Below are 16,936 nucleotides of genomic sequence, written 5' to 3'. Positions count from 1 at the left end.
TTGACTGCTCAATGCCACAGGGCTATGGGGTTGGTTGGCATAGCTATGAGTGTTGTCTATCAGGCATTACTTTAAAGGTTTCACTGTAATATGCACTCACTGGCTATGTCTATACATGGAGCTGGGGGCGTGATTCTCAGTGTGAGGTGACAAACTTGTTCTAGCTCTCATCAAGCTAGTGTGCTAAAAATAGTAGTGTAGCATTGATTGTATGAGTAGCAGCATGGGCTGGTCGCCCAGAGTACAAACTTGCTGGGCCCTAGCGGTGCGTACTGTTTTTCACATGCTAGCTCAATGACAGCGAGCATGAGTGTGCCTACTTGAGCTGGGAATCCGTCTCTCCCCTCTCCCTTGCCTCCCATCTCCATGTGTAGAGATGGTCTTAATGTGTCTCTCTATGGGCCAATATGGCCGTTAACATGTCTTCAGATAATGGTAAATCATGTGGCATAGTGTGCACCTTGAAGATTATTACGAATCAACACATGTTTAGGTATAAGGCTACTGGAAGCCGTGGTGTGTATATATAAATGTTACATGTGTATAATACTCTGTACTTAAATAAAGAGAATATTTGTGCTACTTGGAATTCCTTTTTGGAATAAAGGGGGGTTGTTTTTTAACAGACCATTCCAGTGGTTTGGAATTCTCTTACACATTTATGTCTCACACACACACTCTTCCTCTTTCTGAGATGCTGTTAACTGCTCCCTTCTGTTTTGGTGCTACCATTGCTTTATGCAAGAAATAGAATGTGTTCTAACTATGAAGACAATGCCTATTTTTAAAAGAAAAGGGGGGTTTATCTCAAGAATGAAACAGATTTGAAACATTGCACAAAATAGATTGACGGATGACAAATGCGTTGGTAAAAGCTTTTTTATTTTTACTTTTTAACCATCTTGACCGTGTGTGCCTATTTGTATTGCGGATGTGGGCTGCAACTGTTTGGGGTGAGAGGGAGTTGATGTGTGTTAGTAGGGTTTGAAATGTAATGCTAACTAGAAGCAGTGGCCCCTCCCCCTCTTCTTTTTACAAACAAACTGTTCTTGCCAAAATTTTCTACCTGTCACAACTTTTGCTTTTTTTCCAGCACAGTAAAATATCATGTCCCACTATTACTTCCCTCTGCTAGCCACCTATAATCTCTCTAGAATGGTATAGAATATACATAAAGTCATCAGATCTTTCCTTTGGCTTTAAAAAAAGATCAAGTTGGGTATATTGTAAACCTACCTTAATCATTTGAAGACTAAATTTTGTTTTGAAATGCATGTAATGTACTATGTAACCTTTTTTTTTAATACTTTCATTATTTTAGTTTTTTTCCAAAACGTCTGTGAAAATGAATGGAGGTTGCAGTGCAGGTCTAAATCTGAAAGGACATAGGACCAGATGATATCTTGAGGGAATACTAAACATGACTGCCAAACCTTTGTCAGAGAGAATGTGATTTTACTTTCAGACTTCTCTAACTTTTTATTTAGTGCTATTCAATGACAAATAGCTAGAATTATAAAACAGTTTATATAAAATTGAAATGTGCATAAATTGGCAATTTACATCATTTCTCCACAGACTAATAAAATGCTATGGGGGTATGGTGATGGTATCAGAGGTTTTTGGCACTATTTATGCATGTGCTTAGTACCCAGTTATGTATTATGGTGTCAGCTGAAGGCTCAGAATAAGAAGAGGTGAACAGAAAGCAAACAAGGTTCTGAAAGTAAAATGCTTGTGTGCAGATTTTCAGTGGTGAATGTTGTACCTTCAGTTAAATCATTTTCTTTTGCAAAAATGTATTATGTCTGTGGTTGAGATTAAAAGGGCAAGTTTTTGATTTTGTTTAACATTCTGTCGCTCACAATACTTGCATTGTGAAATTCAGTCATGGAACTCTTTCTGAGCCAAAACTGTCACCAGTTTTCTGTGACAGATTCCACTCCTCTCTTTCTGCCATTCTCTATACTGGAAGGACTCTATGTTGTGTTTGTTTTTACCTTTTTAAAAGATTTTTATTGGTTTTAGTGTCGCTTTGCTTCAGTTTGAAGTGTAACTTTCACTAATAACTGCAATAAAAAAAAGCTTTGCTCCAAACTTCACTATTGTATTTATAACTCAGTTTATTTTGTCAAATCTTCCAACATGTTCGGAAGTATGTAGACAATGAATTACAGAATTAGAAAGCAGATTTTACACAATCAGTATCATTGGGACGGGCGGGGTGAGGGGGTGCAAGGAGGGAAGGAGTAGTAGAAGTAGGGGCAGAAGGTTGGGAGGAATCCTAGTATTGAATAAATGACCCATGTTATTTTTAAGAGTATTCAAAATTGTAATAGATAAAGAATTGGAATAGGTCTTCAGTTTTTCAGGGCTGTCACTTTTTTCAAATCAGATTAGCACTTTTTATTGCAAGGAGATCCTTGCAACAAGGACCATGTCTTTTGTACAGAATCTAGCACGATGGATCCCTGATCCTGATTTCTAGCCTTATCCCCACACACTATACAAAATCCCTTCTGTGTAGAACCTAAAGGCATGAAATGGCTGTTAGTGTTATCACTGGTACCTTTTAGGACAGGTCTTTCTAGAAACATTCAGGAAGGGGACAGGGTGTGGTGGTATGGAAGGTGGCACAGTGTCTGAAGTGGGTGCAGGCAAAGGGAGCTAAGTGAGAAGAGAAATGGTGGGAGCATCTAGAGTGGGAGGGAGGTGTAGTCATTTCTGAGGGAAGAGGTGGGCAGGAGCAGAGCTGGGAAGAGCTTTGAAGGGGAGGGGACCCTGGGTGCAGAGATTCAGGGAAGGAGGGTGCGGTCAGTTGCACTCTGGATAGGTTGAACACGGAAAGGTGAAGTAGGTGCTGCTTTTCTTTTTCATCTTACACCAGCTGCACGTCAGCTTTCTGATGTGCAGTGACTTAGGCAGATCATGCAGCAATGGACTTCCTCATAGCTCTCCAGCGACACCATGAAAACATTCCTGCTGCAGGAGGGCTTGAGGAGAGGAGTTGTTCATTTGTATTGCTGTAGCACCTAGGAGCCCCGGTAATGGAGCAGGACCCCATTGTGCTAGGTGCTGTACAAATACAGAACAAAAAGATGGTTCCTGCCCCAAAGAACCTGGTTGCTCCACCATTCACTGATGATCAGAACCTAGCAGACTTATGTCTACACAGAGAAGAGATGAAGGCCTAGCCTACACCTAAGACTTCAGTATAGGCAGCCACAGTGTCGGCTACACCCACGCCCAAGTATGGTGTAGGGACAGTTTTCAAAAGTAAGACCATGAGGTTCTTAAACTTCTTTTAAGGCAAAGTTGCAATAAAATGTTAACATACTACATATCATACATTACTTATTCAGGATCCGGTGAATGTTCAAAGAACTAGGCTAAAGATTTTGGCTTGCTGGCTGGGGAGCCATCATCCTTTTAAGTACACTAAAAAGGATCACCAAATTTCTAAATACCTAGCCTCATTTGGCGCATCTCTTGTGTGAAAGTTTTTCCATTAGAAGAACTGTCCATATTTTACTATACCGTAGTTCCATAGGAGAAGTCACATTTTTCCAATAATGTGCAATACAATAAAGAAATTAACATGTCATTCTGTTTTAAAATGTAAATCCTTCACTGGAACATTAAGTAAATAGGTCAGGGGATTTCTAGGAAACTGGCATTTTGTCATCAGATGAATGTTCTTTAGTAGCTTCCTCTCCACATGTGTAAGTACGTTCCCCTTTCCCTCAACCCCTCCAGCATAGCACCTCTTTAGTAGCAAAAATATGATGAATATTAACTGGAGTCAAATGCCATCTGTACAGTAATATATAATTTTGTTTTGAGCTACACAACTTGAAGATGTATATCCCCTTTTCGATACCAAGATCCACTCACCCAGATCAGTTTTTGTCCAAATCCCTATCCCAACTTTTCATCTGAGATGTTAAGAAAACAACCTTTTCAATCAAAATTGTATATATCTTAGAAATTAAACCTTTTTGTTCCAGCTTGCTCCTGGATCAACTGCTCAATGTGGTTAAAGGTCTAGATAGAGGTGTCTTGTATCCAGATTTCATAAAACATTGGATAAAGGTTGAAAATATGGGATCTTTATATTATTACATATCTCGGTGGGATTTAAAATCTGGACCCAGGAACAGCTGTCCACACTGAGTAATCTCCTTTTTTCCCCACAACAAATAGTCACTCTGGAATTTCCTAAGGTTTCTCTGTAAGTAAGCTTTTCCTGGTGCACCTGCGTGTCTGAGTTCTCTACTCTCTCAGATGATGCTCCCTTCCCCAGACTCCTCGGTAGCCTCTCTCCAACCCCACCCAGAACCTCTGAATTGCACCAGATCCCAGCTTTCCCTTTCTCCTGCAATCCCAGATCCCAAACAGCACTGGGCCTCAAGCACTGAGGCCCTTCTCTCTTTCCATCCCCTTGTTGCTATGGCTCTCATTCCCTGTAAACAAAGAGAAAAAGCCTCTGATTGGCTCCTGGTGAGGATGGTTGCCTGGCAACCCTCCAGAGCATGCTTAGTAACCACTAATACAAAAAAAAAAAAAAAAACCCACACAGCCAACCACTTGGCAGTGGGAGGCAGAAATTCCAGAAGGAAGGTGGTAAGTTGCTCTGACTTGATTCAGTGCGAGGAGCCAGGTGCCATGGCCTTGCTGGGGACAGGGATTCAGGAGTTGGGCTTTGTGCAGTGTGTCTGAGACTTCTCAGGCCTTGTACTTTTGCTGTACAGGTTTGTGCCTTGGTTAACAACCGAGGGGGGTGTGTGTGTGTGAGAGAGAGAGTCTCCCTCCCTTCTGTGTTCCTTGGCTGTAGCACTAACCTCTCAGCCCAGAAAGTGTGAAGCTTCCTCCTGCCTTTCTCTGGGGTTTTCACTGTAATATGCTCTATATAATTTGACCCCCTCCAACCTGTCCTGCAGCTCCGAGGCCTCTGTGTGGCTTCTTCCCTCCCTTGCTCAAGGAAAAGCACAAATGCCCCGCCCCCAATATGCTTGCTTTTCATACTCGCGCAATCAGCCCCATTGGTTTTAGATGAACAAGCTGTTTGGCAGAGACCAGAAGGATTCGGCTGTGGTCTCTAAACCATGTGGTCAATGGCAGAGAGCAGAGCCAAAGCCGGCCCTCAGTGGCACATGTCCCCATAATCTTTAATGAGCTACTGCCTCCAGAGACTACAGTCCTCAGCCTGTAATGCTCCATTAACGTTTGGAGTGGGTGCCCTCTGTTCTTTGGGACCTAGAGTCTCTGCAGGCAGGCACTGCTTCCATCCAGGCTGAATATCCTGTGCAAAGAGCTGTTGTTTTTGCAGGGCTGCACCTCTGCATTGAAGAGGGTGACTACAATCCTGCTCTGCTTCTGCAAAGTAGGTGTAGCCTGAGGTCTCCCAGCCGGGCAGCCCTCGGCTTGGTGAAGCATGAGTGGAACAGACTTTATTAAACAACCTTCTGAGGGAGAATCACAGACACACATCCTGTCACCGGAGCATGTTAAATATCACAGGGAAGGTCACTGCTGGGGCTGACTGTATCCCAAGATCAGCAGCTGGGGGAGGGTGCCTGATGAGCCAAGGACGGATTGGTCCCAAGAAGGCACATTGTCAAGAGGGTATGGTTATGGTCAGGAAGCTTGTACTGTCCTTTTCTATGCTTTCCAACCTGTAGGAGCATTCGGATGCCTGCAGCGGCCAGGGCAGCCAGTCTGCTGCTTGTTTCTCCATATCTCTGCTTTAGCAAGCCGCTGACCTTGCTGATATGGCCACACTGAGTGTGAAGCCAGGACAGAGATTTACAGTCCCAGACTGGCACATCAATGCTAACCTCATCTCTACGAATGCTGAGCGTCAGCGTTCTGCTTCCCATCAGATCAGGCAGGAAACCAGGACTCTCCGTAATGAAACTAACAACCAGGTGGGCTTCCCAGCTGCTTCACTGCCCTTTTTGTTTGTTAAAACAGGTTTTGGGGTGTGTATGGGAAGGGAGGTAGGTAGGGGGTAAAGATTTGGCTGGCTGAATGGATTGGGATGGGAAAGTTTGTCCCTTTTCAACCTTCAGATCACTGACGCGGACCTACGCCGGTAGTGATGGAGGGTTGTTGGGAAATGCTTATTTAGTGAGATTAGCAAAGCCGGGTGAAAATTAATCTTCCAATAAAATTAGTTGTAACTGATAAACTAATTTGATTTGGTCACGTTCTCACCCATTTTGTGTTTACCTTCTGCAAACGTATTGTCAGATCGAGTTTTACCAGCAAAACTGGATTGAATATACTGGAAAGTTCTCACATTCACTTCTGATAACTTTCACACCAGAAATCTGGTTAGAACAGCTTCTTCCATCCAGTCATGGGATAGAAGCAGTGCCATCTGACCTGTGACCAATCACAGCTGAGCAACAGAGCTTAGGTTTTGGCATCTGAATAGCAAGGCGCAGGGTGAACAAAACTTGTGTGAAATCGTCAAACTTTGAATGAATATGAGAAAATCCCAGTCTTGCTTTGTTGACTAAGGCCACATCTCTAGCACTTACGTTGGCAAAATATATGTCGCTCAGGAATGTGGGAAAAAACCCACCCCTGAGTGCCCTAAGTTTTGCCGGTATAAGTGGTAGTGTGCACAGCACCATCTTGGCAGGAGAGCTGCTCCCGCTGAAAGAGCTACCGCTGCTCATGGAGGCTTTATGATGTCGTCGGAAGAGCTCTCTCCTATCGACATAGAGTGGGTACACAAGTCCAGCTGTGCTGCTGTAAGCTCATTAGTGTAGACATGGCCGAAGTTATTTGCTGTGATTTATCCGCTCATATCTCGTACTCGTTTATTCAGTTTTTAAAGCCAAAAGGGACCATCCCAATCATTTAGTCTGAGCTCCTTTGCTAATGACTAGAACAACTTACCTAGGGAGCTGGTGGATTCTCCATCGCTTTCAGTCTTTAAATTTGTTCCTGGGCAACAAGTATTTGCCAACGGACTCTTCAGACTGGAAGAATCCAACAGCTGGAAGTTGAAGCTAGACAAATCCACACCTGAAATAAGGTGCACGTTTTGAACAGTGAGTGTAATTAACCCTTACAAGGATTAACTAAGGGATGTGGTTGATTCTCCATCACTGTCAATTTTTAAATAGAGTAGATTTTTTAAAAATATATGATCTAGTTCAAAAGGAATTATTTTGGGGACTTTCTCTGGCCTGTGTTGTACAGGATGTCAAACTGGATGATCACAGTGGTCCCTTCTGGCCTTGGAATCTGACTGTGTAAGTCTGGGTGTCTTTCTAAAAGATCTCCTATGGATCAAACAGAAGTTACAGGCTTGATGCAGAAGTGGTTGGGGGGAAGTTCTTTGCTTTGTGTGGGGCAGGAGATCAGACTGAATGATAACAATGGGACCTTCAGGCCTTACTCTGTGAATCTTTGCATTGCTGGTGGGTCTTCCATGGCATTTGGACTGGAGACCCATTGGCATCATAGGTAAGAATCATATTGCTAGGCCAGGTTTCAGAGAAGCAGCCATGTTAGTCTGTATCCACAAAAAGAAAAGGAGTACTTGTGGCACCTTAGAGACTAAGAAATTTATTTGAGCATAAGCTTTTGTGAACTACAGCTCACTTCATTGGATGCATGCATGTAGCTCATGAAAGCTTATGCTCAAATAAATTTGTTAGTCTCTAAGGTGCCACAAGTCCTCCTTTTCTTATTGATAGGCCAGTGACCCATGTTATGGCTTAGTCCCCTTCCCAGTTGGGTAGGAACCTACATAATGAAAACCACCAAACCAATTGACAACGATTGGCACACCGGTGAGAAGGTGGAAGCTCACAGCCTGAATTTAAGGCACAATAGGTTAAGGCAAAGTAATTGACATTGGGAGTTATTTATAGAGAGCAGTAAATGTGTAAAAGGCAAGAGGGATTCTGTGATAATATGATAACTGATACTCTCCTTTTCCTGCTCCTCTCTCTGCTGAAGCACAAGTCACAGTTCTTCTCCCCCGCTCCCCATAAAGGTATTAACACTGCGTTAAACCTCAGAGCTATAATATACATATCCCTGAATGCAGGTGTTAACAGTTCCCAGTCAGCTGCAGAGAGACCATTTCTTCGTAAACAAACATTTAATACACACAAAACTCCGCATTGTAAATAGTGTGTGTGGAATAATTTAGGAATAACTTTAGACAAATGCTCTTCACCAGTAAACCTGTAGAGGTTCTTTGTACAGATTTCTGCATTTTGCTGCTGTTACATATATTTCAGTGTGAGGTTTGATGTGCCCTTTTATAGGAGAGCTGGAGACAGCTCTGTGGACTCAGCAGCAGTTACAGTTCCCAAGCCAATAGTCAGCTGTCTCCTCAGTTTCCAGCTGGACTGGGAATCTGCAGCCTGTATCCCAAGTGATACAGTTACTGGGATGCAGCCTTCACAACAGATGCATCTCTTTATTTAGGTTGGCCATTAGGAAATACTTCCTAACTGTCAGGGTAGTTCAGCACTGGAATAAATTGCCTAGGATGGTTGTAGAATCTCTGTCACTGGGATTAAGAGCAGGTTGGACAAACACCTGTCAGGGATGGTCTAGATCAGAGCTACTCAAAGTGGTGGTCCACGGACCGGTGCCGGTCCACGAGCCATCGGCTGCTGGTCTGCGTGCATATTGGGAAAAAAAATTGCCAGTCCCCCACATTAGATAACTTGAGAAGCACTGCTCTAGATAATACTTAGTCCTGCCTTTAGTGCAGGGACTGGACTAGATGACCTCACGAGGTCCCTTCCAGTTCTATCGTTCTATGATTGGTCCTGCACTGATCAGCTGCTGAATCCACAGATCTGTCTCCAACTCCTCTATTTGTAACCTTTTCCCTCTGTGCTCTGATTAGCTGAGCTGGGTGACTATGTGGAACCTGCAAGATTGCTTACCCTCAGTGGAAACCCTTGCTCTGCACTGCTTCAGAAGCAGCTACTGTGCATGTCTAATAACGGCCACACCCTGGGCTCTTCTAAGTTGCCGGGCTTTCTGTATGCTTTTGTCCTCTCCACTGCCCCCTCCCTATCTTTGGATTTATTAAAAAAAAAAAAAAAAACCCACACAGGCTGCAGTATAAACATGTGGGTTATAAGTGCGAATGGCAGTTGATTAGCAGTATCCTCTGACATGCTATTTACCTTCATCTAATGCTTCACGGTCTTTGTGTGAGTTTTTGCAACACCCTAGGGACTCTGTGAATAAATCTATCTTGGATCCCCCATTGGAATTGTTGCTTCTGGAAGACCAGCATAGTCTTGCTTCTAGAGAAGTCCTTGGTGCAATTAATAAACCACAGCTTACAGGAGGTGAAATCATACATAGGCACTGATTTTTAGGTGTACAAATATTATAATGGGGACTCTGGGTTTGATGCTCTTGTGTAGTTATTTACATTAGTGCATTAGGTGTAATATACTGTGCTACCAAAACAAATGGTAGTACTTTGCCCTGGTAAAAAATGCAGGCCCTTGTCAGCATGGTGAAATGCACTTCACAATTTCAACTAAAAAAATTGAAATGGTGTTTCTCCTAATTCCAGACACAATGGGATGAGCATGACAACAGAACACGGCTTGCTGAACGTATCGACAGTGTGAACAGATGGAAGGAGACTTTGGACAAATGCCTCACAGACACAGACACTGAAATTGATGCCTTAGCCAAAGTACGTTGGGAAGACAGATGGCTTAAACTCAACATATGCTCTTAACATGTGACTTTAAACAGCTAAGGCCCTGATTCTGCAATGAGCTGTGCATGGACCGACTCCAATGTGGGGCTTAGCACCAGCGCTCTGAGCTCAGTGCAGGATCAGGGCCTTAAATTGCTTTCAGTAAGACAAGCCCACTAGCTTCAATTCCCATCTGAATTGAGGCAGTGCACAGTGCTGTGTGTTTCAGATAGTCTGCCCTCTCTTTTTCTAAAGGTCTGGCGGGGGGGACATAGCAATACTTTAAACACTAAAATAAAAAAAAATAGGGAATAATAAGTGGGTTTTAAAAAATATTTATGTAGGAGCTCAGCAATTTTAGGCAAGAATAATTAAAGTTGTCTTTATTTGAGACCTCTTTTAAATTAAGAAGTTTGCATCTTTTTTTACAGTTAGAATGAGGAGTTTGTGTCTCTGTATTAAGCACAGTTTTAATAAAGGCTACATCTATTTTGTGTGTTTTTCCTGTGCATTGCCAGTGGCTCACTGCGGGACCACAGGCAAGCCGCACATTCTTTTGTGCCTGTGTTTTCCCATTTGTAAAGTGGGGATCGAGCTCCCACAGCCGGGGGCCAGACTATTTGCAAAGTGCTCGGAGGTCCTTAATGAAAGGCTTAATGCCAGGGCTGTGATTAACTGGCAATGGGAAAGCATTTCTGGTCCCATAGGACTTGGTGGTCGCCAATGGGAAGAAGCCTCTCTGATCCTTTTGCTCCAAAAGTCATGTGAGATACTTGAGTATGACATTAGCTGCTAGCTGCATTGAGCTTAGCCTCTGAACTGCGGGCCCTATAGACCGCGGCAGTCAGCTGGAGCACCTTGCACCCAGTAGACTGCAGCAGTGAGCCATTCGCTACAAGGTTTAAAAGCTGCTTCCGGAGGTGGCTAGAAGGAGGCCATCGTGACGGGAACAGCCGCAAGCATTGCTCCCCAAAGGAGGGACCACATCCCTAACCCGAGCTGGCTTTTCCCCCACCAGATGAAGGAGGCAGCGGAATGTGCGCTGCAGGCCAAGAACTTGCCCTTGGACGTGGCGATTGAGTGCTTGACGCTTCGGGAGAGCCGCCGAGCCATTGACGTGGTGAAGGACCCCGTGGAGGACGAGCTGCACAAGGAGGTGGAGGTGATCGATGGAGCCAAGAGAGATCTGCAGCAGAAAGTGAGCGAGGCCTTCGAGCAGCTCTGGTGAGTCGAGCAGCAGAGCTCGGGGTGGTTCCCCCCCCACGCCGGTGACTCCAAATCAACTCTCTCTGTATGGGGCTTTGGGCTAGCAGGGCGCACCCCTGCCTCCGGGCTGGCCAGCGTCCGAGCAGAGAGCATGCTCTGTGGCCACGCGGCGACGTAGGCAGTGTTACACATTGTGTCAGCATCACATGGCGATGCCCGATAACGTCCCTTGCCAGGATGGTCCCATTAAGAATGAATGTTGGAAGTGCTGCTGGAATCATGACATTTATTAAACAAGGGGAGGGGAGGGAGTAAGTGTGGCAGATAAAAGATAGGCCTGAGCTTTTGCCTGGTGGTTTTGGGGTCCCAACTTGAGACACGTGGCAGGTACCTGATTCTCAAAAGGAGGGGCCGTCGCACTTCCTGAAAATCCAGGCATCTCATGCACGAGCCTCTTTCAAAATCCAGGCATCTCATGCCCAAAGCACGAGCCTCTTTCAAAACATTACCCTGCAGTGCCCAGCCTGCTGGGTGCTGCGTCCTTCTGGGTCACTGCCTTACAAGTCACTGCACTTCAGCCACACGCGGGCAGTTGGTTCAAGGAGCAGCTACCAAAGTAAGGGTGGTTCCCATGGAGGATCCAATGGGCCAGCCTGGTGCTATAGAATCTCATCATTCATTCATTTATTTTGTTTTTAAAAAGCCCAATCAAGTCTCTAGCCCTCATGGTTACCAAGAAAACTCTGAAAAAGTGAACTGATTTTAGGCCAGTTGGACGGCTGGTCTGGCTCACTGTCTCTGTAGCCTCGGATGGACAAGTAGCTGTGTCCTCTCTGAGTGAATGTGTCTGGCAGCCCATGTCTGAGCCAGGTTTACGCTATCTGCTCGGTCTGCCAAGGAGAGAGATTTTCACTGGCTGTTCCACTAATACTCTTTTCAGCCTGCTGACAGTGACAAATGTAGCTTATCCTGCCCCTTCTTTGGCAGCCTCTTGCAGGAAGCACGCCAGCAGCTCAACTTTGATCACCGGGGGAAAATGGAAGCACTGGAGATAGATCGGGTCTGTTCCTCTCTCAACGTCAACTCTCCCAACATCTCGTTCAAGGTCAATCCAACCCGGGTCCCAATTGGGTAAGGGAAAAACCAGCCTCCTTGTGGCCAAACCCAGGCTGTTTTAACATTTTTGCTGATGCTGGAAAGACTTGGGACTCTTGCTGCCTTTAGTCGAGTTTCTGGTGCCTCATGGAAATGACTGGCTCAGTTAGCAGACAGCCTGGCCTACAGTTTAAAACACCAAGAGCTGGATTCAGGGCTGTCTTAGTGGCTCTGCTGCTAGCCCTGAGTGATATCAGATATGGTAGTCAGGGAAGCTAGCCCTCCATTTCTCCATACTCCCAGTGATTGTTGTTACCAATAACCTTTGGTCCTTCCCAAGCACCCTCCCTCCGCCTGAGTGTTTCAAAGCTCTTTGGGGGCACACACGAGCCTCATGACATCCTTGTGATGTAACTTGATAGCATCCCCATTTTATAGAAGGGGAAACTGAGGCACAGAGGGGGAAGTGAATTGCCCAGCAAGTCAATGGCAGACTTGTGGTGAGAACCCAGGAGATCTGCCTCCCTGTCCCCTGTTTAACCACTAGACCATGCTGGTTTCACAGATTACCCAAGGGATGGGGTAAATTCTCCATCTCTTGGAGCCTTTCAATCAATGTTTGGATTTCTCAGAAGATGTTGGGCTCAATGCAGGAATCCCCGGGTGGGATTCCCTGGTCTGTGTTATGCAGCAGGTCAGATGTGATGATCACAGTGGTCCCATCTGGCCCTGTAATCTGAGTCTCTTTGCAGTTGTAGAAGGCTTTTCCACCTTGGCATGGAGAGGTTTCTTCCAAGCTCTCTCTTGCAGTCACTCCGCTTATTGCCCAAGGCATGAGTTTAAACAGTCTGTCCTGTTGGGCGCACTTGCCATTCTAGATCAACAACGCCTCAGCAGTGGGACCAGTTCAGCCAGTACAACGCAGACCGAGCGGAGGCGGAAATGAAAGCCTCCACTGAGCTGCGGGAAGCAATAGCCCTCACCATTGCCCAGGTAAATAAGTCACTCATCACCGATGCAGAAGCCATTGGTGCAGTTAATAAACGTTAAGCCTGGTGATGTTAAGTCATGTGGTCCCCAGTGGGGATGGCTGGGTGAAGGCAGCCTGCTTCGTGGGGATTACACTGTGCCTTTTGGGGAGGGAAGGCTTGAAAAATCCAAATAAAAATTAACCCTACAGCACCCATCTGAATAGTTCAGCCAAACTAGCCTTGGACCTGCCATGTGGTGCTACTGGTTCGTGGGAAGGGAAATTTCCTTTGCCTTTCAGATGACTGCTCTTTTCCTGAAGAGTGATTTTTTAAACAGGCAAACGTGCCTCACTATTATTCCTTGGCATCATGAGGGTTTTGCAGCTCTCTACCGATCTCACAAGGCGTGTGCCTTGCCCCAAAGAGCAGAACACACACTCAAAACAGATCTGGCATGGAGAGCGCTGTAGGAAGGATATGGGCAGAAGCGATTTTGGAAGAGAAGAGGGAGATCTGTTGAAACATTGGGGGATGTGCCAGGAGGCTGTTCCAGGCATTGGTCCCTTCTCAATAGCGCCCCCTATCACTGAGTTATTGTTTCCTTCTACTCCCCCGTCTGCCTGTCTGTGCATCCGTCTCTTGTCTTTATATTTATGCTGTAAATTCTCTGGGGGCAACTGGGACTGTCTGTTGGTTCTGTGTCTGTACAGCACCTAGCGCAGTGGGGTCCTGGTCCTGACTGGGCTTCTGGGTGTTCTGACCAGACAAATAATAACAAGCGTTGGGATGATGAAGGGCACAGGGAGACTGTGGAGGAGCACGGGAATGGGCAGACGAAAGGTGAGGTCATGTAGAGCCCTGAAAGCGAGGGTTGTGTGTTATGGAGGGAGCAGGGTAATTGCCTTAACAGTGCAGGGGAGACACTTCCTAGAGGCACACACACGACCTTTAACCTGTTTTCCCTCTAGACAAACAACGAGCTGGAAGCTCAGCGGGTGGCCACGGAGTTCGCCTTGCGGAAGAGGATCCGGGAGTTTGAAAAAGCCTACGACGAGCTGAAATGGCAAGAGAAGAATGTAAATTTCTGGCTTGTTTCCTTCACTGTCCAGTGCCCTTGAGTGAGATTCTGTCTTCAGAGCGTATCTCTTGTACGCAACACTGATGGCATGAAATGCTTCCTTGCTGCGGTTCAGCACACTCCAGTGCAAGAGGCGTTTCTGATGGAAACCTCTTGGTACATCCACACCCTGCCACATACCTACCTGCCATGGTTCTCCCAGTGCAATGTGGGACTGCTGTGGCATCTATCCCACAGTGTCCAGAATTGTTACCAGGAGCAGCTTTTGGATGACTTCCAACTGAGAGAAGACTACACATGGGGGGGGGGTGTCAGCTGATCTGGTATGGCTGCATCTGGTATGGCTGCATCACATCTGGTATGGCTGACCACTTGTTCATCCCGGGGAGAAATCGTAGCCCACACGGGGCCAGCGGGACCCAGGCTAAAGCCCTTGTCTCAGATGCTGTGATTGCCTGGTACAACCAGCACTTAGCAGGCAGCTGCTGTGTGTGGACGCGAGGCATCAGCTGTGTGAGCTCAAGGTGCCTCAGCTACTGGGGCCACATTGTTGACGAGAAGCAGCTAGAATGACACGGCAGACAAGTCTAAGCCACTTAGCCCTCTCCCTGGGTTTTGGCCTTGCTGTTGAAATACAAAGGAAAATTTCCCTTTTCCCGATCGATCCTGTGAAGGCAGAGAAATGGAATTGGCGGGATCACAGATAGACGATCCGCAAACTGCTTCAGATCCAGCCCCGCTCAACACTGGCTGAAAAATGTTCCTATTTGAAGCCCATTCCGTGGTGTGAGTGGAATAATTCGGTGGCTCTTGGTTCACAACACAGTTGATGGTCGGTGGCATCTGCAGGCTGAGAAGCCAGTTTGGGACCTTGTATCTCACCCTATTAACCCATCCACAGCAGCCCTGAGACGGCCACAGCATGCCTTGCCTGATTGGGTGGAAACTGGATTTTTAAGCAGTGATGACTGGTCCACATAAACTGATCAAGCTGCATTTAGCCCTATTTGAGCAGAAGCCCTTTAGTCCTTGTTTAAAAACCATTTCCAGCCTGGTAAAACCGCAGAAAGGCTGGAGCCTTCTTGAGCGCAGCTGGTTCCTATCTAGATCTCATGGGAATTTCCAGAGTACCCACAAGCCAGTCTTTGAGTGCACCCTTACTAAACTGGACAGCTGGAAGTGCATGATGATAACAATCCCTTGTGCTGTGTGTTAATCCTCAGACCTTGGAGGAAATTGCTGAGATGGAAGAGGACATCCGACGCCTCGAGGAAGATCTCAGGAAGAAAATGTGGGATCTGAAACTCGCGCACACTCGCCTGGAGACCCGGACTTACCGCCCCAACATGGAGCTGTGTCGGGATCAGGTACAGATGAGCCTGTAGGCTGGGGGTGGGGTGGGATGGATACTAACCTGGCATGCCCATTGTCCATGAGGGATTTGAGGTTGAGGGTGGAACCCTAGATAGAGCTTCTATGGCTCCGAAATGGTCAGACACCTTTAGATGCGGACTGAATGGAGACTAAAAGACGAATAAAAAGGAATCCACTATACTGTGTGAGTTAAAGCATCGAAAGAAAGGGGGGAGGTGGGCTAAGGGAAGGGGAACTTAGGGGAACCTAGCAACTAACAAAAACCAGTACCAGCGGTACTAACCCTTATGTCCTGTCCCTGACTTGTAGGTGCAGTATGGGTTAACTGATGAGGTCCATCAGCTGGAAGGCACCATCGCCGCCCTGAAGCAGAAGCTTGCACAGTCACAGTATGTTTCTATGTGGTTTGGGAGTTACGCATCCAAGGAAGAATAATGACATTAACAGGCACGAGAAGGCTTTGTAATGTTCCTAGCAGGGAGCGCTGCAGGTCAGAAATAGGGTGCCTTGTTAGAGCTGTGTGGGAAGCTCCAGACTGGACAGCAGGGGGCGCTGCAGGTCAGGATTGGCAGAGCTGGTATGGGGTGGTGTGACTACACTTAGAAAATTATCGAAAGGTGGGGGGAAATTGGGGAAATAGAAATGCTGCCTTGGGTTCGTGTTGGATTCCCATCACTGCGTCTCTTGGATGCTGCATTCCAGCAGCAGCAGCCTGTGGGCTTGCTATTAAAGAGACCTGAGCAATAAAGTACAATGTGTCAGGAGCTTCCCCTGCAGCTCTGGTGTGCGTGAGCTTGAAGGCAAAAGCTGTGCTGGTTTTTGTTGTGGTGAGAAAGCAGAGACTGATGAATTGTCATCAACGCCAGGAGGCAAGTTCAGTGGCACAGATGCAGTTCTGACTCCTTAACTTTTGCTTTTCCCAGGGATGCCCTAGACGCTCTCTATAAACACCTGTACCGCATCCAAACAGATATGAGCTACAAAGCTAACTCCCTGATGCTGGAGAACAAGTGCATGGACAGCAGGAGAAAACTCACAGTCCCCGCTGAGAAATTTGTGCCAGAGGTTGACACCTTCAACCGAACCACTAACCGTACCCTCTCACCGCTGAAGAGCAGGCAGCTGGAGCTGGCTTAATCCACTGGGAACAGCATTGGGCAAAGGAGCCACTCTGAAGATAAAACTCCTAGAGACTCAGTTCCATACCAAGGAAAGCTGACATCTGTCTCGTGTTAGAACAATGTTATTCTCCTGCCCCCAAAGTTGTTTTATAACTGTCTGTCCCCTGCATGATTTGTATAGCTTCTTGCACTCCAAGGAGCATTATAAATAATAAAGTCTGTCCCCAAGAGCACTTGTCATCATCTGACAGTATTGGAAGCATTTTACGATGATTGAATCCATGTAGGCTGTCTAGGGTTTTAAATCCTTTAAAGTGCGGGGCTGTGCTCTGAAAAGGAACTGTGTAACAGTGGCACCTCTCCAGATCATCTTGTGATGATCTTG

The 16,936-nt window shown here is 46.2% G+C and overlaps 2 protein-coding genes across 2 annotated transcripts in view; both read left to right on the top strand.

Moving 5' to 3' along the window:
• The window catches only part of AGO3 (argonaute RISC catalytic component 3), a 65,375-nt gene extending 63,273 nt beyond the window's left edge, over nucleotides 1-2,102 (top strand). Inside the window, exon 21 of the transcript XR_012155648.1 lies at nucleotides 1,322-2,102. The gene's annotated coding sequence lies outside the window, so the exon portion shown is untranslated. The remainder of the gene's footprint in view (nucleotides 1-1,321) is intronic.
• Nucleotides 2,103-5,694: 3,592 nt separating this feature from the next.
• Nucleotides 5,695-16,779, top strand: TEKT2 (tektin 2). The gene is made up of 9 exons (XM_073317897.1): nucleotides 5,695-5,927; nucleotides 9,575-9,700; nucleotides 10,725-10,930; nucleotides 11,900-12,043; nucleotides 12,886-13,000; nucleotides 13,947-14,054; nucleotides 15,280-15,423; nucleotides 15,740-15,819; nucleotides 16,354-16,779. The coding sequence occupies exons 1-9, from the start codon at nucleotides 5,772-5,774 to the stop codon at nucleotides 16,565-16,567; spliced, it is 1,293 nt and encodes a 430-aa protein (XP_073173998.1). The 5' UTR covers nucleotides 5,695-5,771; the 3' UTR covers nucleotides 16,568-16,779.
• The last annotated feature ends 157 nt before the right edge of the window (nucleotides 16,780-16,936 follow it).

Source organism: Lepidochelys kempii, chromosome 19 (genome assembly GCF_965140265.1).
Source record: "Lepidochelys kempii isolate rLepKem1 chromosome 19, rLepKem1.hap2, whole genome shotgun sequence".
NCBI classification, from domain to species: domain Eukaryota; kingdom Metazoa; phylum Chordata; order Testudines; family Cheloniidae; genus Lepidochelys; species Lepidochelys kempii.
Note: the sequence above shows the minus strand (reverse complement) of the source record. Positions and strands in the feature narration are given on the sequence as shown.

Coding starts and splice junctions, on each gene's coding strand:
- TEKT2 (XM_073317897.1), top strand. CDS start 5,772: ATGGCCACACTGAGTGTGAAGCCAGGACAGAGATTTACAGTCCCAGAC. Junction 10,931..11,899: donor GAGGCCTTCGAGCAGCTCTG/GTGAGTCGAGCA, acceptor CTTCTTTGGCAG/CCTCTTGCAGGAAGCACGCC. Junction 14,055..15,279: donor TGAAATGGCAAGAGAAGAAT/GTAAATTTCTGG, acceptor GTTAATCCTCAG/ACCTTGGAGGAAATTGCTGA.